General features: G+C 36.8%; 1 protein-coding gene across 1 annotated transcript in view; it reads left to right on the top strand.

Annotated features, from left to right (window-relative positions):
• Positions 1–24116, top strand: part of Slc9a9 (solute carrier family 9 member A9) — a 538630-nt gene that overhangs the window by 302475 nt on the left and 212039 nt on the right. Inside the window, exons 10-11 of the mRNA XM_077793762.1 lie at positions 19592–19705; positions 21315–21426. Of these exons, the coding sequence (XP_077649888.1) occupies positions 19592–19705; positions 21315–21426 (226 nt within the window). The remainder of the gene's footprint in view (positions 1–19591; positions 19706–21314; positions 21427–24116) is intronic.

The following is a 24116-nucleotide window of genomic DNA, read 5'->3' as shown; positions in this document are numbered from 1 at the left end:
AAATGTAAAGGCCATACCTCAACTGTATCTGAAGTATATAGACATTGTATATATTTATGTTTCACAATTATAAGTATTACATAATGTCTACCCAGTGTACAACAACTGATTTTAAACAAAAAAAATATAAAGAAAAGGAAATACAAGTTAAAGAAGTGAGTAGTCCATTCATTAAACAGGAATTCCAATTGGCCAATAGATGTGAGAAATGACTCAAACTTTAACAGGGACTACAAAATTAAAACTATAATAGAATAATAATCCTGGGATTAGCAAAAATTGTAAAATTTGATTGGATTTGGTGTTAAGAATATTTTAGGGAACCAAGTACTCCAATATACTACCCATGGAAAGGGAAAACGAGATGCTTCTTTGGAGGATAATTCTGTGTATCTATTAAAACTAACCATGTGCAAACCTAGGACCAGCAAACTATCCCTCAGTAGATTCTCAATATGATACTATGTTTGCAAAACATGTAAAAATGGTAACATTTATGTGGGGTGGAGAGGGAAGGATCAAAAGAAGCAACCAAATGGGACTCCATCATTGTTACTATTCCAATTTTTAAAAGCATATTTATATATTTTTTGTTTAATTAAAATTGATTTTATTAAAGGAACAAACTAAAAGCTGTGAGCAAAATTTGCTGAATACAGCTAATGAAATTTAACATTTAATTGAAATTAAAGCATTTATATCCTTTAATGATTATATCAAAAACCATGAAAGACCTAAGTGTAATGAGTTAAGGTGCCAGTGTGAGAGGTTAGAAAAAGAGCACCCAGAACACATCTAGAGAATGCAGAACTCAGCAAAAAATAAAGATAAAAGCAGAAATAAAGGAAATGGGAAATAAAGCTGCAACACACAGGATCAACAAAGTCAAAAGTTGTTTCTTTGACAAAACTAATAAAACAGACAATTTTGATTAGTCAACAGGAAAGAGCAAAAATGAGCAATGCTATATAAAAAAAAAGAAGAACATAACCAGAGGTGCTATGGAGACAAAAAGACAAGAACTACATGCATAATATATGCAAATCAATCTCAAAACTTAGGTAAAATGACAATTTCCTAGAAACATATAACTTACCAAAGTATCTGAAGAAAATAAAAACTAAAGAGGCCTGTAGCCATGAAAGAAACTGAATCAGTAGCTAAAAAAAAAAAAAAAATCTCTTCACCCAAAACACAAGGCCTGAATTGTTTTGTAGGTAAGTTCTAACTTTCAATTTTGTATGAACCTTTAAAGAGAAAAGGCAAGGAGGGATGCACCCCAAATCACAAGGCTAACAATACCTGAAATCAAAACCCATGTCAATAATAAAAATGAAAAGTATGTTCCAACACAGAGGCAAAAGATGTGAACAAAAAAAATTAGCAGGCCAAGTTCATCATTGTTTAAAAAAAATTACATTATGTCTAATCTGGGTTTATCCTAGGAATAGAAGGACACTCTAATATTAGAAAATTGTAAGTGTAATTTACCACCACATTAACCAATGAAGAGAAAATACAATCTCAGTAGATAGAAAAAGCACTGAATACAGATATTTGAACACAAATGGTTTATAAAATTTTTTAGCAAAGAATAAAAGGGAAAGATTTCCTTTCTCCCATCAAGAATATCTAATAAAAATCATACGAAAAAATTAAAAAAAATATGGTGGTGAAGCTTTAGGAGTGTAATCCTTTTTCTATAGTTTATTTAAGTATTCCACCTTTTATCTATATTTTTGTTGTTTTCCATCCTTTTTCTTTTAAATGTGAATATCCTGGATGTAAATCTATGTATGCTTGTCATATTATTTCCTTAGGATAAATTCCAGTAAGTGTAATTGCTCAGGTCAAGGTTTTCTTTCCTATAAATCCGTATTATGTATTCCTCAATTTCCAAGTGGGATGATTATACAGTTTCAGTGCCACAAAGCAGTTCTTGAGAATTCTCATTTTATTCATTTTGTTCTTTCAATAGATGTTTGTTGAGTTTTATGATATGCTAAGCTCTCTGCTAGGAAGTGGTTCAGTGACAAAGGAATCCAATGTAGTCAGTGTCCTCGTGGAGTTTCAAGACTGCCGCAGTCTGGCTGGGCACAATTCAGGAGCCACTTGTCAAAAGAAATGAACTTTATTTTTAGAACCACACAAGCCAAACAAAACAGCTCCTCAGGAAAAACCCTCAGAGCCCAACTGCCACCACCAGCTTCCCACAAGCCTCTCACACAAAACAAGCCTCACCACCTTCCACAATCCTCCTGCTCTTGAGGCCGATTGGCTGGGTCGCGTGGGCGGAGCCAAAGAAGTCCCCCAATGAGCATCACTGCAGAGGAGCCAATCAGCTAGATGTTGCTGGGGCCCGCTGTGAGCCAATCATCAGCTGGCAGTCTGAAAGTTTGCTGGCAGCTGGAAGTTTGCTGGAGCCCCTTCGGCTGTGGCTCTCAACACAAGACTAGTTCTGAGTTCTCTTTCTGTACTCTTTAAGAAGTTGCCTGTTTTATGACTTTACTCACTTTTCTGAGCATCCAGATTGATTTACCAGTTAGGCTTGATTTTAGGGTATTCAACCCTTGAAATGTAAGCGGTCAGCAGGATTGAGATTTATTTGGGTAGCATAAATTTATTTCCTAAATAAAAATAGAGCAAGTGGTAGAAATGCACAGTTGTACTTAGATGAGCACAAAAAAACCAAAGTTTCTAAAAATAGGTCAATCAACAAATCCAAACTGCAGTGTGTCTCATCAGGCCCAGAGCACGTCAGCCCGCAGCTCTACCTTGAGCAGCCGCTGGGGTTGTATGGTATAATGGTCTGCCTTACAGATGAGCCTTAAGTTCAGTACTTCTGATGGGTGTTGTGACTTGATGCAAATTCAAGCAAGGAGACATTGTCCCTCCTTACCATTTATCACCATGGATCAATTCCAGCCTCACAAAGGAATGCAAAGCTCAGTGCTGATGCCATAGTGAACCAACCTCAGCCAGTTCCTCCCAATCAAACCTGGAGAGACTCCCTCACTGAAGCTGAGCAAGTAGCAAAATCTAAAAGAACAGAGAGCTTGGAGTGGCCTTGCAGTGGGAGGCGGATAGCCACAGCAGGACAGCAGCCAGAAGCAGAAGGGTAGAGCACTTCTGGTGGAGATTTTAATTTCTATCTTGGCCCCTCCCCCTTCTTGGGAGTGATCATCGCTCACCCCACTGCCACAGCCCAGGGCGCCCACTGTGGTGTCAGAGAGGGAAGCTGATGAAGGTACAAGTTGACCAGTTGCCCTGCAGTTGGGCAGCCTCTCCTGCATTTCTTGAACCTCCAATTCCCAGGGCAGTTGGAAGATGACCTGAAGAGATGGTCTCTTCCATCATTGTCTCCATCTAAGAATTTAAGTGAATTTCTGACAGTAGAGCTGCTTAGTAGGATATCAAAAATTGGGGGGTAGTTCTAAGGGTTCAGTCCTTCCCTTCTCCTGAGAATCACCAAAGGACACTGCAGGATGGGGGTGGGGCTCTCCCCAGACACATTGCCAGACAAGACTCACCCCAGGAAACCACAACCTCACAGCCCATAGAAGTGAGCTGCCTTATGAGTAAAACCACGATAAAACAGACCAAAAGATAAATGAACCAACCAAACAAAATTATTGCAAGAGTCAGATCAAGAAATGAAAATAGCCAGACGTGGTTGCGCACACTTGTAATCCCAGCTGCTCAGGAGGCTGAGGCAGGAGGATGGCCATTTCAAAGTCAGCCTCAGCAAAAGCAAGGTGCTAAGCAACTCAGTGAGACCCTGTCTCTAAATAAATACAAAATAGGGCTGGGCGTGTCCCTTAGTGGTTGAGTGCCCCTGAGTTCAATCCCCGGTACCCCACTCCACAAAAAAAGAATTGAAAATAGGCACATTTAGTACACTTAAAGAGATAAAAGGGGAATATTAGTAATATGAAGCAAGTATACAATATAAGAACCAAATGGATTTTTTTTTCTTCATTCTAAGGATTGAGCCTAGGGATGCTCTACCATTGAGCTAAATCCCTACTGTTTTCTTTTTCATTTGTGAGACACTCTCAGTAAGTTGCCCAGGCTAACCTCAAATTTGTGATCTTCCTGCTTTAGCCTCCTGAGTCAATGGGCTTACGAGCATATGCCACCAACCCCAGGTAACGTTTTAAAATTAACGTAGAGAAAAAACAGACACCTGAGTGTCTATATACTTTGTCCAACACAGAATTGGAACCAGTCCATTAATGAATGTCAGATAAATCAAACACTCATTTTAAAATGACACAAATACCTCATATATTTACTTATATAAGTACATGTTTATTTGCCAAACTTTTGATAAAATGGAATTCTATTAAGTTTTTCATTACTGTGACAAAATACTAAAAATAATCAACTTATAGAGAGAAAAGGTTTTTTTTCCCTCACAGTTTCAGTTCACATGAAAAACCACTGGGCCTTGTTACTTTGGGCCTGTGGTGGCAAAAGTACATCATGGCAGAAGTACAGGGCCGGAGGAGGGCTATTTACTTCACAGCAGCCAGAAGCAGAGAGAAAAAGGAAGGGCCATTTCCCAAGATTACCTTCAAAGGCACGCTGCAAGGAGCTAATTTGTTTCACTAGTCTCCATCTCTTAAAATTTCTACTACCTTCCAATAGTGCCATTCTAGAGACCAATCTCTAACACATGGGTTATTAGATGACATTTAGATCCAAGCTATACCAAAAGGTAATGCATTTTCTTCTAATGCTTTTGTTTTGAATACTAGAATTCTAGCACACTCCAATATATGGGTTAGAATTTCTAGTTTCAAACTATTTCTGTCTCTTAACTTATGTGCCAAAAGTTAGACAATTTCCAAACAACATAAATTAAGAATCTTCCTTCTATATTAAATACATATTTTGCAACGTTTTACAGTTATTTTGCTCACTACTAATTTAGTAGCATTTTCTAAGCAATCCCATTGTATCAAGCCTTCTTACATATTTAATTTAGTTATTTGGAAAACATCAACACTAGCATACTCAGATTTAATAAATTTATATAGTTAAGCACACAATTACAAATACCAATTTAAAACTAGAGCCAGCATAATAGACTTTCTAAGGGTAAGATTCACGGGGCAAGAGCCCAGGTTATTTGGGCTCGCTAGAAAATAGCCTACTTCCATCAGTCTGTATGTTCTACAGAAGGATTGGGGGCATTAATCCACAGAGCAGAGGCTCATGAAGGCTTATCTAGAGTAGAGCCTTTCCCTCTATCAATGTATGTGATTTGTTTTGCATGCAAATTAGTTTTTGAAAACCATCACAAATACACATATGACCAAGAGGACTTTCTGAGGGGGCTATCCAGGTCAACAAAAGCACCTAAACAAGTTTAGAACAAATATATAATTGGCCACTGGACCACCAAAATAAGTCAAAGCTGAAGTTCTTGTTCAGAATTGATTCATGCATGCAAGGTTTTTATGTGAAAATAGAGCTGCCTTCATTGGAAACAAAGAGAAATACATTCTTGTACCATAATAATTCATAATTTTTGACATTTTGCCTATATCATCAAGGATGTGCAGTAACTTCAATATGCAGAGGCTTTATGGAGGGGAGCTTTATAAATCTCACTGAAAAAGAAAGCTCACCCAAGTTAATCGGTACAAAAATAAGAATTTTCTGGAGTTCAATATAAGCACTGACAATCCACAGTTGCTATATTTTAACAGTCTATCACAAAGGAACAAGTCAAGCAAACTTAATTTTCATCCGCTATTGATTTATTGATATCCATGCCTTCATAAAAATCACTTGATAGTCATTCTCCAATTGAATGGCTTTACCCAAATGTCATATTTTCTATCTTTCATTTGCATTGATTTCTCTGATTTATAAAGACTCTTTCATACTCTCCAATTTCTCATCAGGCCCAGCTGAATCAATGTTCTACTCTAAGCTTCAAGCCTTCTATTGAAATGCATTTCCAAAGTCCATTCTGCCAGAGTTCAAAAACTGAGCTCAAAATCCTCTGTATTATGGAAATGATTTTTAACCCTTTGTTGCATTTTGTGTCCTCTTTCAGTCAAATTCTATAACTATCTACAAAACAAAAAATAAGAGTTTGAATATCAAGCCAAGCGTGGGGGTACACACATGCCTGTAATCCCAGTGCTTGGGAGGCTGAGACAAAAGGATCGCAAGTTCAAAGCCAGCCTCAGCAATTTAGGGAGGTCCTAAGCAACTCAGCAACATTCTGTCACTAAATAAAATACAAAAAAGGAGTTGGGGATATGGCTCGGTGGTTAAGTGTCCCTAGGTTCAATCCCCAGTACCAAAAAAAAAGAGAGAGAGTTTAAATATTATTGTTTACGTTTATTATAAGGTTGAGGGTTACATAAATTTATTAGACTTAAAATTATATTGAAAGACAAGAGAAAATATCTGTGCCTCTTTACTTCTGTATTTGTGACATATCTATCCACACATAATTTCTATAGAGTGACCCCAAAGCAAAAGTAAAAATTTAATAGAATCTTTGATGAAGTTAAACAAAAAATCAGTTTAGTGAGTTCCCCCATTCTTTTTCTTCAAAAATAAAGGATAAGGGAAGAATGGTAAATTTTTTTCTTCTGAAAAAAAGTTCTGATTCCTCTTGTACTATTAGTAAGTCTAAAAAATGACCTGATGTGTAAGACTTATCAAAGGAATTTAAATATGATCAATATACTTATATAAACAATGGAGTTTATTAGGACTACATAACATAAAGCAAATAATATCTTGAAATCTTTAAGCTGGTTATACAATTGTTATTTCAGACATGTGCTTCAACTTCTAACTCTAAAACACTAGAGGTGAAATCCGTTTGATTCAAGACAGATTGATTCTAGTGTTCTGTGTTAGTCCTGACAATCGGATGCATTTCACTGTGAAACAGACAATCATGAAACAATCTTAATAGCACCTTCAAACTTAGATATTTCAGTTTGCAATACTTTAATCAAGGAAATGGGATTGTACTGAGATGTGAAACACAACTCATGATATCTGGGGCTCAATATTCTGTTAGTTGCCAGTGGTAAATTTGCATGTAGAAAGGGCACCTGTTTCTCATAGTAGATGGGGTGGTACACCCTCATGCATGTCTTGGGTGATCGTCACCCAGGTGACTGTCAAGGGCTGGGATATCAGTATTTAATCCATATGCATAAGTTCTAAGAATCCTAGATCATTAGAAATCTTACTTTTTATTTATATATTGTTATGGAATGCAAGTCTATGCCCCCCAGAATTTCAATTAATATATTGAAATTCTGTTCCCCAGTGTGATTGGTATTTGGAGATGGGGCCAATTAGGAGGTAATTAGGTAATGAGAGTAGACCCCCCCCCCCTTAATGGAAAGAATTGCTTCCTCTCCCAGTGCTCTCCATCATGTGAGGATGACATGAGATGATTGCCATCTGCAAACCTGGAAATGTGGCATCAGACACTGGATCTGGGCTAAGATGTGGCTATTCTTCATCCTCTCACTCAAGATTTAGCACAGACTAATTACAAAGATAAAAGACACACAGTAAGGTACAGCACCTAGAGTTATCCTTTATGTCATCTGTGAACTTTGAGTGATAATATCATCTCACTGTGCATTCATATAACAAATAGACCACTCTGAGGAGGCATTCTGATAATGTGGGTTATTCATGTTTGATCAGGCTATATAAGAGGTATCTATGTCTTATCCCCTCAATTTTGCTATGAATTCAAAACTGCTCTGGAAAGACAGTCTTAAAAAAACTGCACCCAAGATGAATAAGAAAGGAGACTGAGTAGCTAATGAAAAAAGTTAAATAAAAAGGAGGAGTATTAACCTTTTAGAAATTTGATAATGTGTGAAATTTTAATAGCATTGCCTAGTATTAATAGCACAGTCCCCACCCCCAACCTTGGCAGATGCAAAGGCCTCACAGTCTAAACTGTGAAGCCCCCAGAAAAATGTTTAAAAACTAAAAAGACTGTTGAATGAAAAGAGCAGTTGCTGTTTAAATGGTAGAATTGCCTCCTACTACAACAATTCTGATAGAAATCACCCAAAATGCCAGACCCAAGTTGTAACCAGATAAAATGATACCCAATGCAACTTATTTGTTATGAACCAGAGAAATAAAAGTAGGAGAGGTGGTTAAAAGTGATAGAGAGTTAAATTGCAGCTCAACATATGAAAGATTTTCTTACAGAAACACATAATGTCCAGAAACTCTATTTGCATCCTTAGGTGGTATTGAAGTTTTGGCTTTTGGCAGTGTTCAGTGGCAGAGGGGGTAGCCGGCCCCTCCACTGACCGGAGTGTTGGAAAAATTAAGAATTGGCTAGATGCTTGTACTGTACACAAAATGATTCTACCCTTGAAGTCTGGTGATTCTAAACTCTGCATTTGTGAGTGTGTGTGTGTGTGTACACACAAGCACATGTGTATATTTAATTTCAATAAAATAGATCTAAAGCCAATCTTATTTCAGGACCAATATTTATTGCTTATCAGTACCCTGGGAATAAACACTTTGCAAAACTGCATAAGAAGTTATTATTAACTTAATGGTATATTAGCAAAAAATGCAACCTTACAAAACCCCATACTTCTGCTTTAGTAGCAAAAAAAAAAAAAAAAAAAAAAAAGAACTAAAAAAAGAAAAATTCAAATGGTGTTTACTGGCTAAAGTAATTTAGCAAATCCAGAGAAAATAGCCTTCCCTTTAAGTTAGAAGCTTGAGGGTTTCAAGAAAATCGGGCTACAGTATTTGCTCAGTATTTATTCAGTTTAATGAAGCTCAATTCCTTGCAGCTGTAACTACATTTATTTCTTATATTAACTTTACTTACTTAATGATGCCTATTCATCTTCCTAAAATGTGTTTTGTTGTGTTTTTATAGGCTGCGCTTTTGAAATTCTCATGGTTTTAAAAAGTAAAATTGGGTTTACAAAAGACAATGAAATGCGAGAGATGAGAGAGGGCTGAGCAGTGGGCAGGGTGTGCAGGGGCCCAGTGTCTCAAACAGGGAGAAACACCTCAAAGAAGCATGGCAGTGGCATGTCATTGCTACTGTGGGGACAGGACAGGAGAGTCCTGCCAACTTGAAGAATCTGATCTTGGATTTGGGGCCCAGCTCCTACAGGTCGGGTAGAGATGGAACATTCAAACTGGACAAACTTTATTTCATTTTAGGCACATATGTAATCCATATGTACAATGTTGCTCTTTCTTGCCACACACACACACACACACACACACACACACACACATTAAAGCTATGTAGTCATTATCCTATTTCCCTGGAGCACAGTGGAAACTCCAGAATTACTCCAAGGGAGAAATGGGTGATAAAGTGGGGGTTATTTGGAAGGTTTGTCTTAAAATTGCAAATACATGGCAAAAGCTCAGTCTTTACTCTTGAGTGATTGAGGGTAGGGAGGATGGGAGATTAACTCAGATGGGTCAATTGAAAGAGAGAAGATAAGATGTCCCATATGAAGCTACTCCTTCTCAATTAACTTCCACTTCTCAATTAACTTCCACTAATTGAGAAAAAGGAATTTCCCTTTTGGGTAAATTTATTTCTTCACTTGAAAATAAGCTTCACTTCATTTGAAAGATGTGGGATCACAGATATCCTTCCAACCCCAGAGCTGTTCTGATGAGCAAACAAAAATGTATATGTAACAAGTGCTTCCCCAACAGTGAAGTATTGCGAATGTTCATTGGAAGTTCCAAGCAGATACCTTGTTGCTTCTGAACCTGAATCCCATTCCCTGGGGAAGCCGCCTGCTCTGGGAGGAATGGTAGGGGCCTGGACAGATCCAAAGACAACTCAGGTCGTCCCTGGACTGTGTGTGACTTGAGTGACTGCACAGATGCCTTCAAGTGCAGCTTCCACAACTACAAATTGGGAATAATGTTACCAATGCGTGGGTTTTCTTGCCTTTACAACACAGGTCATTTAAAAAATGTTTTAGAGTGAAACCGCTTCATATATTTCCTAGCAAAATTTAAGTCCTAAAAAATAGGAGCCCCATTAGCATTATTCTGTTTGAGAAGTAATAATATTGACATTATTACAATTTCCAATTTCCTTTTCCTATAAATCATCAGCTTTATAAGGGAAGGCTCAGTCTGGAAACCACAGCCTTCAGAATATCCTGGTGGCAAAGATTTCCATTCAATTCATCTCCTACACTGCCTCCACAGCCCCTGGGAACGACTGGGTTTACTTTGAACAAATTTTCTGAGTACTTAGGACTAGACAAATATTAAAATCACAAGAACCAGAATTTATATTTTCAATAGAATTTACTGTAATGGCTCCGACACAGGAATAAAATTATTTACTTATACCACAGCTTGCTCAAAATAGTACAGATGTATTCGATAATATGTAAAAATAGAAATCCGAGGTGTTCTCTAGAGAAAAATCCCAATTAGGAACAAAGACAAATTTAATAAAAGAAAACAAAAATACAAACCCAAGTTAATTCTGGAGATAAATTTTCTAAAAAAAAAAAAGAACATATTAATTCTTCATTTCAAATTTTATTGCAGTCTGGTAAGTTCTTTAGCATCCCAGTTAAAATGAATTTTGAGGCCTTTCTTGAAAAATTAGGTGAAACTCAGTAGCTTGTGTCAAATTGTACCAGGCATAATATAAGGTCTGTTGAGGAATTCATGTGAATTTAATTAGCATTGGTTAGTTAGCCAGATATACTGAACTGCTGTATAATTTTTCTGCATGAACTATAATAATGTGATAAAAATTTCATTCTTTTGTGCAGTTAGGAGGAAAAAAATCAATCAGAGTTGGTGATAAACATATTTTATAAAATAGATATGATCTTTTAAACTCTTAGTAAGAACAGTAAATAACTCAGGCTAAAGAGTGTAGTATCTAAAAGTTCTTCAGAGAAACTTGGCTTGCTGACCAAATTAAATTGCTTAATTAACATATGAATGGTTGCCCTGAACTTTCAGAGTTTTTAAAGGTAGATTGTCCTCTTTTGCAGTTTTAATATTTCTCTAGTCTTTTTTAGCACTATTAACTTTTCTTTTCCTCATAAAGAAAAGCTTTGCTGAGCAAAGATTATGTTAATCTGGATTCTCTCCAAAAGCTCACAAACTGAATTAACGGAAACAAAATAAATGTTGTTTACTGTACTGACCAATAGAAAGATGAATCAAGTTTATTTTTCACTGACCCTGCGTGGGGAGGAAGTAGATTGGAGGTTATTTACGATGAATTATGAGTTGACTTGTTTGAGATTTATTGTTTTTATTGTTATTTTTAAAATTACTGCCTTTGGGACAGAGGATTTTTCTTTCCCTTTTCTTCTTTTTTTTTTTTTTTAATTTTAATTTTCTCTAAAATTAGCCAATATTTTCATTCCTTTAATGATTGACTATCCGGGACCAGATTCTATCAAGTAAGGTCAAACTGGTTGTCTGTTGGTGTGGTCTGGCTCTTGCTTTAGATTCTCCTTTTGAAATGTCTTCAGAAGATTTTTCCATGTAAAACCAAACTTGAATTTGCCTGCAGATTTTCATTAAGTGTACCAAGAAGGAAATTATAAGGGCTGCTCATTCAGATGAATGTTTTTACATGCTATAACTAGACAAAGGAGTGCTAATCAGTATGGCTGGGCTGCCCTCCTTTTAAAGGAACCTTTTTAAAAATGCTAACGATCATCTACAATTTAAAATAAGTGAATCTATCAGATTGTCAAAGGTTTTTATAAATTGATAAAAAATTAATGTTGCCAAGAGTGTGGGGAAAAGAGTACCCTCTGCAAAATGAGTAAAGATGCAAATCGGTTCATTCTTTCTGAAGAACAGACTGGTAGATTGCTTAAAAAGGAAAATTAATGTATAGCCTTTGACAGAGGAGCCCACATCAGGAGTTTTACCTAATCACACAGATGGGGAGAGATGCTTCTGTGAAGATGCTCAGAGCAACATGGTTTCTAAGTGAAAAAATCTGAATACAGGTATCTAAGAATGCATACAGTGAAACCAAATGTGGTTAGTAGAAAGATACAAAGGGATTTTTGTCCTGCCATTCAAAATTGTACAGTAGATTCAACTTTGTTTTCAAGGAAAGAGGCTTATCAAATACTATTGAGTTAATTAAAGTTATCTATATAAACAGATAGCCATATGTATCTGATGTTATTATGCATGATGACTATATACTTACGGCTATACGAACAGAGAGAGCACTGAAAAAGATGTCTTACAAAAGGAAAATTGGTGTTTTTCTTCTTATTGTTATTGTCTTTTTTCTGCACTTGCAAATAACTTTTAAAGACAAACACTAGAAACAGGTAGAAATGCCTGTAACCTACCAAAAATAAAAAGATGAAGAGTTGCTGCTAAGCAAGGCTAGAGGAAGCAAACATTAGCAAAGGTTTTTATTCTATTTTAAGATTTTTGTTCTAATTTAATCTAGTTCTTAAAGCTATGAAAGCAGCACAGTTTCATGGTATAAAAAAAAAAAAGTAAATCTGTTAGTCAACTTTCATTGCTGTGTCCCTGTGACTAAAATACCTGACGGGAACAATTTAGAGGATGAAAATTTTATTTTGGGCTCATGGTTTCAGAAGTTTAGTTCATGGTTGGTTGACTCCATGGCTCTGGGCCCAGGTGAGGCAGAGCTTCGTGGTGGAAGAGTATGGCCGAGGAAAGTTGTCAGCTCATGGCAGTCAGGAATCAGAGAGAGAGAAAGAAGGCAGGAGAGACACAGTCCAAGGCCACACCCCAAATGACCCACTTCCTCCAACAATGTCCCACCATTCAGCAATCAATGTATTAATCTAGGAAATTTATTAATCCACTAATGAGATCAGAGTCCTAATCATTGCCTAAAAGACCCACCTCTGAGCCTTGCGGGACTGGTGACAGTGCTTTCCATACAAGAGCTTTTGAGGATATTCCAGACCCAAACCATAATAGTGTACCTCCATAAAGTGATGTGAAAGTTTTGTGGATGTGTATAGGAACACACTCAGATGGATTTGTGTTAGAGTCTGTAAACAAGTCAGGATGGCGCCTGGCATTTTGCCAGAGGGAGTGGTTTGTGAAGTAACACCAGCGAGCCATTAAGTGTGGAGATTCCTTATTGGTTGACTACTGTATCTAGTTTATGTTAATTAAGATAAGCTGTGTGGAATGTATATATACCCCTCCTGTCCTACAATAAACGGCTCCCACTCCTGCTGTATCAATGTACACAAGTTGCTCGTCACACCCCTCACCCCCGCCCCGTTATTTTGCTGCAGGTGGACTGAAGCAGATTTGTACGTATGCAGACCTATCTTTTATTTCTTCAACTTACCTTTTCTAGTTTAATAATGGATGTTGAATATCTCCTGTATCATCAATACATAATGGAATTCTCTAAAAATATACCATTATATGAATGTATCATTCTTTTTTTAAAATTAGAGTATTATAGATATACATAGTTGTTGGGTTCATCCTGACAAATCATATGTGCATGGAATTTGATTGCACTTCAGGATCCCTCCCTTTTCTCTCCCCCTTTTCCCACCCATCTTCTCTCCTATCACTCATTCTCCTTCATCTACTCCACTACACTTCCTTTCATTCACCTATTTATTTATATTTGATTGGTTGTTTTTACTTATGCATAAAGGTGAAATTCCCTGGGGCATATTTATATGTGCATATAGTATGATTTTTTGAGAATGGGGATTCCATCTTTAGTTTTTCAGGATCTGTTATTTTTTCCTCAAATTTGTGTATAGTGTGTGTGTGTGTGTATACATATATATCACATTTTCTTAATTGAATGTGCTATTATTTAAACATTTCTTATATTATGGATGTTTGTTTCCAAGTTATTTCTAATACAATATCTATACCACTTCCTGATTTAAAAATTATAAACAAAATAACTGATGAATTCTTGAATAATTGATAGATAGTTTTGGTATTCTCATGTAAATTTTTCATTCTTCTGTAATTTATTTGGGTGTAAGAAGTAAACTAGGTGTCCATCTTTAGTTTTTCAAGATTTGTTAATTTTTTTTTCAAATTTGCCAACTTATAATATTTGCAAATAATTCATTTTTTCCCAATTATATAATAAAATTGTAATTTCTCTCTAAATTGATATACATTTATGGTATAAAATGAAATACCATAAAATTGACTGGAATAGGGGACGTGGTGAAAATGAGTTTCACCTAGAAAATTATATATGCAAGTTGAGGTATCGATGCAGGATTACGGGTATCAGGACAACTCTCCTTTAGAAAGCAACTAGTAGTATACAGAAAAGGAGGTATTCAGAAGAATTTGAGGACACCAGAATAGCCAGAATTTGAAAGGCCAGCTACTGAATAAAAACAAATAAAACTAAAGTATGAAGTAGGTAGGAAAAAATAAAGATAAAAGAAATTAATGAAATGGGGGAAGGGTACAATACAGAAAAATCAACAAAGCCCAAGTTGTTTTATGAAAACACTCTTTAAATTGGAAACTCTCTAAAAAGGTTTATCAGAAATGAAAAAGGAAAGAGCCAAATTACCAATGTCAGGTATGAAAGGAAAAACTAAAGGCACTAAAACATGGAGGATATTATGAACAACTGTATGCTAATAAATGTGAAAATGTAGATGAATGACAAATTCCTTGAAAACACAATTTAATAAAATGATACAAAATAATCTGACTAATTCTATCTCATGATTTAATATGAGGTGTCTCCCAAAACTTCATCTGTGAGACAATGCAAGAATTTTCAGAGGTGAAATTATGAGATTATGGGAGGTGTAGCCTAATCAGTGGATTAATCCACTTATGAAAATTAACTGAGTGGTAAGTGTAGGCAGGTAGGGCGTGGCTGGAAGTCAATGGGAGATGCCTTTGGAGTTTATATTTTGTTCCTGGCGAGCAGACTGCTTTATCTCTTTCTCTGCTTCTTGGCCGTCATATCCTGAGCTGTTTTCTTTCACCATGCCCTCCACCATGATATTCTACCTCACATTGAACCCAGAGATATGAAGTTAGATGATCATGGACTTGAATCTCTGAAACTGTAAGTCAAAATAAACTTCATCCTCTAAGTTGTTCTTGTCAGGTCTTTTGGTCACTGCAACAAAAAGCTAACTAACACATATCTGTTTCTATTGAAATAATTACTTATATAAATAGAAATCTATCTACAAAGAAACTACAAGCCCAGAATTAGTCTTAGTGTTTCAGCAAGAAAGCAACCAATTTTGTGATACTTATATAACTTTAACAGTTCAATCTGGTGAGTACTACACAATATATAAGCACAAAAACCTTAAACATATATCAAATCAAATTCAGTGGCATATGAAAAAAGGATAATACATCATGATCAGTTAGGTTTTATTGCAGGAATGCAAGATTGTTTCAGCATTTAAATCAACTAAAGTAATTAACTACTTTTGAAAGAATGTAAAAAACATATGATCATTCTAATAAGTGAAGAAAAAGTATTTGACAAAAATCAACACATTCTTATTTTTCATATGACTATTCCGAATACACTAAGAATAGAAAGAACTTGTGTAATCTGTTAAAGAGTCTTCTATAAATTTAACAGAGAAACATTGGAAGTGGGTTTTTTTGAGATTGAGAATAAAATAAAAATACTCATATTACCACTTCCATTCTACACTATACTAGAGGTCTTAACAAGTGTAATGAAACAATAACAACAAATATAAAAAGATGCAAAGTGTTAAAAGACTGAAAAGGAAGACAAAAAGCTTAATATTATTCTATAACCATGTTTCTTAAAAAACAAGATTGTAAAAATCAAAAAAAAAGAATCAATCAATAAACTGAGAATTATTAAATAAATTTAATAAAGGTATAAATGTAAGAGCCATTAAAAATTATATTTGTGAATATAACAACAAACAATTAGAAAATGAAATAGGAAAAAGATTTTATTTACAATCATAATAAATGGTGTCAAACACTTATAAATAAATCTAAACAAATTATACAAAAATCTTACTATAGAAATTACTAAAAGAAATTAAAGAAAACCAAAATAGTGATGAGCATGAACAATGTTCATGGATTTAGAGCTTTAATACTGGAAAGATGTATATTTTGTCCAAATGTGTCTACAAATTCAATGCAATTCCATCTAAAATACCAGTAGGAAATTTTGGGGCAAATTAACAGGATGATTTCTAAGTTAAAATGATAGTGTCAAGAGGAACAAGTGTGAATTTGAAAAAACAACAAAACCAAATGTTAGCTAGAAGATTAAGCAATTAAAACTGCTGATGGAACTTGTGTACTACATGCAGATACACAGTTAACTTGTAGTGTTTGTCAGTGTTAGATTTCAATGAGCTAAGTTAATAAGTCAAATTAAAACCCTGAGTTATCCAAAGGAAGCCAATCTCTAAACTAAATCTTTAAGACCATAGAACCCCATGTAATGTGTATAGCAAAAATTCTCATCATATCTCAATAGCTAGCAGGGACAGTTAATTTGTTCCATGTACTTTTCCTTTCTTATTAGGGTAATAAATAGATTAAAATTGGGGTTGGGGGAATAGTGGGCAACAATAAGAGACTGTTATTATCTGAAAAAGTAAAAAGTTGACCCCATGCCCTTCTGTTTATATTCTAATAAAGTGGAAAATGTCTTTAAAAAACTAGTGCAGAACTGTGGAGGGGAATTTTGATTTAAATGATAGACCTCTACTTCAAACCAAAATGATTTCTTTGTCTCTTTAATTCAAAAGTCCACAGGTAGATTTTGCTTTGGTGGAGGTCAAATACAGGTAACTTAAATAGTGCAACCAAGACCCAGCTTCTCTCAGGACCATTTCCCCTATGATCAGAAGAATGGCAGAAGCTTCCTGGACATCATTTGTGAAACCTTTTGATTTCTCATCCAGTGAGAACACAGGAATCTTTGTCCTGCAAGATCTTTTCCCTGCCAAGACCTCATGGAATTTCTTTTGCTCTCAATATGTCACACCCACTTTGGAACCAAACACATTTCCTAGAGAAACACATTGATTTGAGTAATTTAGTCACAAGGCTACATGCTTCATATCTGAGCTAGGGAGATGATGGAGAACAAGGGGGACCCTCCAGAGGAATATTGGGGTATCATCACTTAAGAAAAGGCTGAGTAGATTCCAGGAGGCAAAATATCCTCTAGGGCAAAATACACTTGGGATGGGGACTGACGGAGAAATTATATGAATTTAAACTTGTTTTTCTCTATTAATGTTAAAAACCAGGTTGCTGCTAAGGATTAAATACTTGTGCCTTCCCCCAAATTTGTGTTGAATCCTAATTCTCACTGGGATGCCATCTGGAGGTGAGAATTTGGGGAGGTAGTTAGATGTTGGTAGTGGAGACTTCATGAATTGAATTAGCATCCTTATTGTCTAGAAGAGACACAGAGAGATAATTTCTCATCTGTGTGAGAACAAAGCAGGTGGCCATTTGCAAACCAGGGAGAGGGTCTTTGACAACATGGAAGCTGGCATCTTGATCTTGGACTTCCCAGTCCTCTGAACTGTGAGAAATACACAACTGGTACTTTAATCACTCAACTCTCACTTTTGGAAAAAGTAAGGTGTTGAGGGCCACAGCCGAGTTGGGATGACACATGGCATTTTTGCCAGAAGTAGTGGTTGAGAGGTGATGCCAGTGAGCCATTAAGATGATGACTTTTGAGTTCTCTCAGAGTTCCCGTTGAGTTCCGGTTGAGCTCTCGCAGGGATTCCTGAAGAGTTCACATTGGTTGGGGAGATGCCGGAGGAGGGATTTCCGGTTGGTGGTTCCTGGAGGAGCCATGTGGCCTTCGGGAGAGTTCCCGGGGAGTGTGTGTGGAGTGTGCTGGTGGAGTTCAGAAATAAAGTTTGTTCCTCTTGAGTGGCTCGTGATTTGTGCCCAGTCAGACTGTGGCAGTAAGAATATAAAGAGGTAGAAAAAGGTTGCCCCTGAGCCCATGTTTTCAAGTTTTCTGTGGCTATTTGAGGAGCATGTTTGTTTATATTACTCTAGAAACATGAGTGCTCAGGATACTTGATGGTGGCTGCCACTGCGGAAGGACCATCTTGGACTGAAGAAGCTGTGTCTTTTTTAATCCTTTCTTTCTATTCCTTGTTTTAAATAACGTTCCTGACAAGATTCTGCTTTTCTTTCTGTCATCTGTCAGGGAACAGGTATTGGGAATTATTTGTGGGGTTGTAAATAAATTACATGAAAAAATAATGAGTCCTTAAAAAATCAAGAGAAATGCCTCCAGAGACGTTTACCTAACTGTGATTTATGTAGGTCTGGGAATGAAGTTTCAGAAACTTCCAAAATGAAAAGTCTGCAACATAAAATAAAGTCTCTTCCAAATCTGCCTTTGTTGCCCCTGGACACATTTCCCTTTTACTTTTAATATGGAAGTTGGAGAACGTTTTTCATGTTCAAGTTAAATTGTTTAGTTAATGGTCTAAGAATAACTCTCAGGCTCATCCCTGGGCACAGCATGCTATTACTCCATTCTTCTGACTGAATTTGATGTATCTATTGTGTTCTTTTTTTTTTTTTTTTTTTTTTTTTTTTTTTTTTTTTTTTTACCAACAAGGATTTTGTATTAAGATTGAGGTAACATCTTCAAAGGCCTGACACCATTGCAGTGTGGCAGTAAGCAGCACATCTCTAACATTTTGCATTGCTAACAATGAAGTTAGACAGCTTTTCTTTCCAAAGTAAGTGAGCCAAATGCCAGCCCAGCTAATTGCTTCACTTGGAAAATGCTGTTTACCAACATAAAGTTTAGAATAGTGAATTTCCAGTACATACCTAATAAACTCCATCTGCATACAGATAACCAACTAATTCTATTGTGTTCTTGCTGCATAAACTGATCCCTGGGATTAATCATTTTCTTTTTTACCAGCTAAAAATTGTAGACATTTAATGGATATGCCTACATCAGTCAATTTAATGAGTGTCATTGTCTGGGGCTCAAAATAAACTGATCGTTCTAATGCTAAAATATAATCAAAGTTCATCCTTATTCCAAATTTTCCAAGTTTGTCTCTTCTGCCTGCCTGAAGAGGGTAATTTAGTCTAAGATTTTTTTTTTTTAAATTTGGTTCTTTGGGGCCTGGGTACTTATGTACATCTCCTGGATGATACATGGAAGGGGTTAAGTCATCCTGCATCATTTACTGCAACTCGATTTATGTTTCTTGAATGGAATATTTTGCCATCTTAGTAAGAATCACTGCATGGTAGAATCATGCTGGTTAGTACTACCTGGGGTAACTCCTGTAGCCTCACAGTTGAAATGAATGGGGATGTGGCCATGCCTGTGGCCTGTGTCACCGGGTAGAGAGAGAACCAGGTAAGTCAACTGACCTGACAGAATTGGTGGGGACCACAGGCCCCAGAGAGGCTGATCACATTGAATGGCTTTCCAGATGACTGAGGAGAACCACCGGCTCATCAAACACAGTTCCCAGAATTTCAGTGGATGGACGCCTGAGTGATAATTAATGGTTTTTGGTTTCTGTTTTATTTTCAGTTGTTTGAATTCATGAACTTTTTGGCCGAGAACGTCATCTTCTGTTACATGGGCCTGGCGCTGTTCACCTTCCAGAACCACATCTTTAATGTTCTTTTTATACTTGGAGCCTTTGTATCCTTTGAAATACAAAACATGGGGTGATGAGAGAAGAGAGACAACCAGTGACTTTTAAATGTACGACCTCGGTTTCCCTGTGAGGCTCAGACTCAGGCAGACAATGCCATTTCCAGTCAGGAGAGAAAAACATCCTAACAAATTGGGGACATCATTAGATACCTGTAGTTCAGGATAAGACATTTGGAAAATACTGAGGGAAATAAGAGGGAACACTAAAGGAGAGTGACATTTTTAAAGTATTCCAAGTATGTTTAGCTAAAAATTTATAAATCATTTACATAAAAATTATGTCAAGACATTTCTTATGGGAAATGTATTTAATTGGAATTCGTACATCAAAAGGCAAGCAGGATTATTAAGCTTTGGAGATGTTTTCATTGCAAGATGGTAAAATTATTTTTTCAATGATGGCCGTGGAACTAACACACAGTGAGGAACTGATGAAATTTGCATGATAGATATACTCTCAACATTATAAATATTGTGCACATGTAAAATTGTTTCAGTAAGAAAGCATCTTTGCTTTCCTAAGAGGACAGATAAAATCTAGACTTCATCTTCAATGCAGAGGACTTTCAAATCCATAGGCCTGGGGCAGGAAGCATCCCCAATGGGAACAGATATCTGCCTAAAGGGACACTGAGCCACCAGGAATGTCCCCAGGCATGGTTAGCAGCTGTTGTTCTTCTTCCTATGTAGAAAATGAGAAGATACCTTCTTGTGGCACTGGTAGATCATCTTCACAGCCAGGAGAGCTGACCCTTCTTTTAAAGCTATCCTAACTAAGCACCTGCACTTACCATTTCCTCCTCCTTTCATTGAGCATTCAGCTGAACTCTCAAATTATCATGCTAATTTCATTAGATTCTTACTCTGTCTTATTTCTCAAATTTTATTCAAAACCAGGATCTAAGGAGAAAGTTCCCTCTTCCCAAATAATGTTACTCCATTGAGAACAAACCACAACAGACCATCAGGAACGGAGTCAAAGTCAGCAAAAAAAAGAAGAGATGGATACACCAGTATTTTCATAGATTTTTTTACTTCTACAACCTTGATTTTAATAAAATGCCTCTTAAAGCGGCAGTTGTGTCACATATTTAGACAGACAATTCCTCTTAAAATTAAATCCACTAAAAAAGAAAAAGGGAAGCAAAACTGGCTAGATACGAGTGTATAAACTGATGGAAAGTGAGATGTGAATCATGAGCAGAAAAGTGCATTTGTCCTTTCTAAAGCGCTGCTTGAGAAGATAATGCCAGGAACAGTCGCTGCCTCACATTTCACAGCAGAATTGAGGATGGAGCCAGTCATTGGCACCATAAGTGTGATGAGAAAATTCACAGTGATTGAAATGGTATGGGGCAAACAATTTTAAATCACGTATGTATTCAAAGAAAGGCAGAGTTCTCTATGATTTCTGGAAAGGAATTGACATTGAGAGATGACTTCTGGAAGCAAGATGGACAGACAGGCATTGACATGTTTATCTTTGTTTTCTGGGTCGTAATATAAAGCAGCTTAAGGACACAATATTTAAGCTCAGAGCCAACCCCTCGTCACAGTGACATTTTCCTCAATGCGTCCTTGTGCTTGTCTACAGCTAGCAATTTTTGTTGCTAGAGCCTGCAACATATATCCCCTCTCCTTCCTCCTCAATCTGGGCCGAAAGCAGAGGATCCCCTGGAACTTTCAGCACATGATGATGTTTTCAGGTATGTGAACTGCATTGTGCTCACACAGTATTATACAACAGGAGACACCACAAGGAGCCCGAGAGACCCACCGTACCCAGCACCATGCTGGTACTTCCTCAGGGAGAAGTGACAGCAGGATTTCCCTTTCCAAACAGGAAATGCCATTGAAGAGAACTCATTGATATATAGCATCTTGTCAGAAATGGGCCAAAGGTGGCTATTTCACTTTCCCCTGACCTGTTTCAAATCAGCTTCCACACGGAGGAAATTGAATTATCTTTTTGGGAACTGCATGATTAGGGTAAGTGGTGAGTGACCAGTGTCATCCTCGTCCAATGTTAAAGTTACTTCTTAGAATCCCTGCTCCTTCCCCATGCCAGGGTCCAGAAACTTCTCGTGGTTACCACAAAAGCAAATTGGATCTAAGTGTGCTCTGTTATGAATTGAGAAAATAGATGTGAACTGAGCACTGGGCAAATGCCCAACAGGAGTTCTGGGCTCTGGTTGATGAACCCGCGAGATCTCTGCTCCCAAGGAGCTTATATTGTAATCACTGAAACCACACCCAAAGGCTCCTTCCAAAAGAGCACAAGATGATTCTTTTGACTGCTGAACAACTCTGGAGATTGAGGTTTCTTTTTCTATCCAATATGTTTTCCACCCATCAATCTTCTTTGGGTACATAGTTCCTAGACCCTACATGTGTTCTAGGTACACTTGTAGCACTCATGGCAGCAGTTTATTGGAGGATATACAAAACCAGAAAAGAAAACTGCTATCAGAATAGTACAAACAAATAGAATTGGGGGCACCCAGGGGCATATGGAAAAAGTGAGAGAAACTAACACTAATATTTGCTATTTGTTGCTCACTGTTATTGATCCTGCGAAACAAATATTAATACATTTAGTTGATGAGAAAACAGAGGTTCAGGATCTCCAAGGGATCAAGTAGCTTAAGGAAAAAAGCACTCCTGAACCTAGATCTGTGAGACTCCCACCTCTAACCCTACCAACTACCTAAAAATTCACGTTCTTAAAAGTAGTACCAGGAACAAAAGGTTTATTTCACCTTCAGGTCTATTCTAGCCTCTTCCACACAGTCAAAGGGAGCAACTCCTAGATTGAGAATGAATTGTTCAATCATGTACAGACAAATGAAGATCCAAGGTTAAAGAGCACCCTCTGAGGTTTCTGGCAGGACTTCCTGATATTTCCAGACATGGTAGGGTGAGAGAGAGAAGCATAAAGAAGGTGATGTGTTTGCTAAGTGACCTTTGGCTTAAATCAACAATGAACTTTGGCAATGAGTGGACTTTTATTATGGAAAGCAAGAGGTAAATTTGATCAGTTAACAAATAGGAGGCTAAGGTCAGGTTGCATTTTTGCAAAGCATTACTAGGATCTGGAAAGCATTCATCCTTTTTTTCCCATCAAAATATCCATAGCTTTACTCTGGAGCACAGCAGTTTATTTTCAAAACTTGGATATTATTTTCAACATTGCTTTTTTTTGACAAGGATGTTTTGAGAATAATGCGAGGTTTTTGATGATCATGTTGGGAGGCAAAGTGTCTGCTCAAATGGCCACCTGGCTTGATCATTTCTCTTGATCATTGGTTTCTTCAGATTTTTAATAGTCATCTTATTATATATTAATAATATTAATAGTATTCCTTGGTAGGGTAGAAAGAACATTGGAATTTCCACTAAACAGCTGTCTTAGCTTTTACAGGAGGACATTGCAATGTTAGCTAGTTACGTAATAGAACCAGAGATGCTGTAACTCAACAGTCAATTTTACCTTCCCAGGAGCTTACAAGGACACCAGTTTGAGACTCAACAGTACACAGTAGGATGGGTGTTAGTGTTGTCTCTTTCTTTCAAAAATTTTTTTTATTGTGGTTACAACATGCATAACAAAATTTACCATCTTAACCATTTGTAGGTGCGCAGTTTAGTGGCAATACATTCATACAGTTGTGTGGCCACCACCACCACCATCTCCATACTCTCTCCATCTCCTAAAACAGAAGCTCTGTACCCCTTAAACAATAACTCTTCACTCCCCCTCCTCTCACTCCTTGGCAACCACCTTTCTCTTTTCCGTCTCTGATTTTGACTATGCTAGCTGCCTCATTTAAGTGGAATCTTATAATATTTGTCTTTTTGTGACAGGCTTATTAATATGTCCTCAAAGGTTATCTATGTTGTACCAGATTATAGAGTTTCTTTCCTTTTAGAGACTGACCAATATTCCTCCATATGTATCTAACATACCCTGCCAGTCCATTCATCCATCAACAGATGCTAGGATGACTTCCATATTTTAGCTCTTGTTAAAACCTGTCGCAGTGAACGTGAGTGCACACATGCCTCTTTAAGACTTGCTGTTGGTTCATTTTGATGTATATCCAGAGATAGAACTGCTGAGCCGTGTAGTGATTCTATCCGTTCCTACTGTATTCCAAGGTGGCTGGACCATTTGGCATTTCTACCAACCATGCACAGGTATTCTAATGGCTCCACATCCTCACCAACATTTATCTTCTGGTATATTTTTCTTTTTTAATAGTAGCCATACTAGTGGGTATGAGATGATAGCTTGCTGTTTCTATTTGCATTGCCTCAATTGTTAGTCATATTAAGCAGCTTTTCATGAGAGTTTTGGCCATTTGTATATATTCTTTGGAGAAATGTCACTCAAGTT

This window comes from Urocitellus parryii, chromosome 2 (assembly GCF_045843805.1).
Source record: "Urocitellus parryii isolate mUroPar1 chromosome 2, mUroPar1.hap1, whole genome shotgun sequence".
NCBI lineage: Eukaryota > Metazoa > Chordata > Mammalia > Rodentia > Sciuridae > Urocitellus > Urocitellus parryii.
This window is presented reverse-complemented; position numbering and strand designations above follow the sequence as displayed.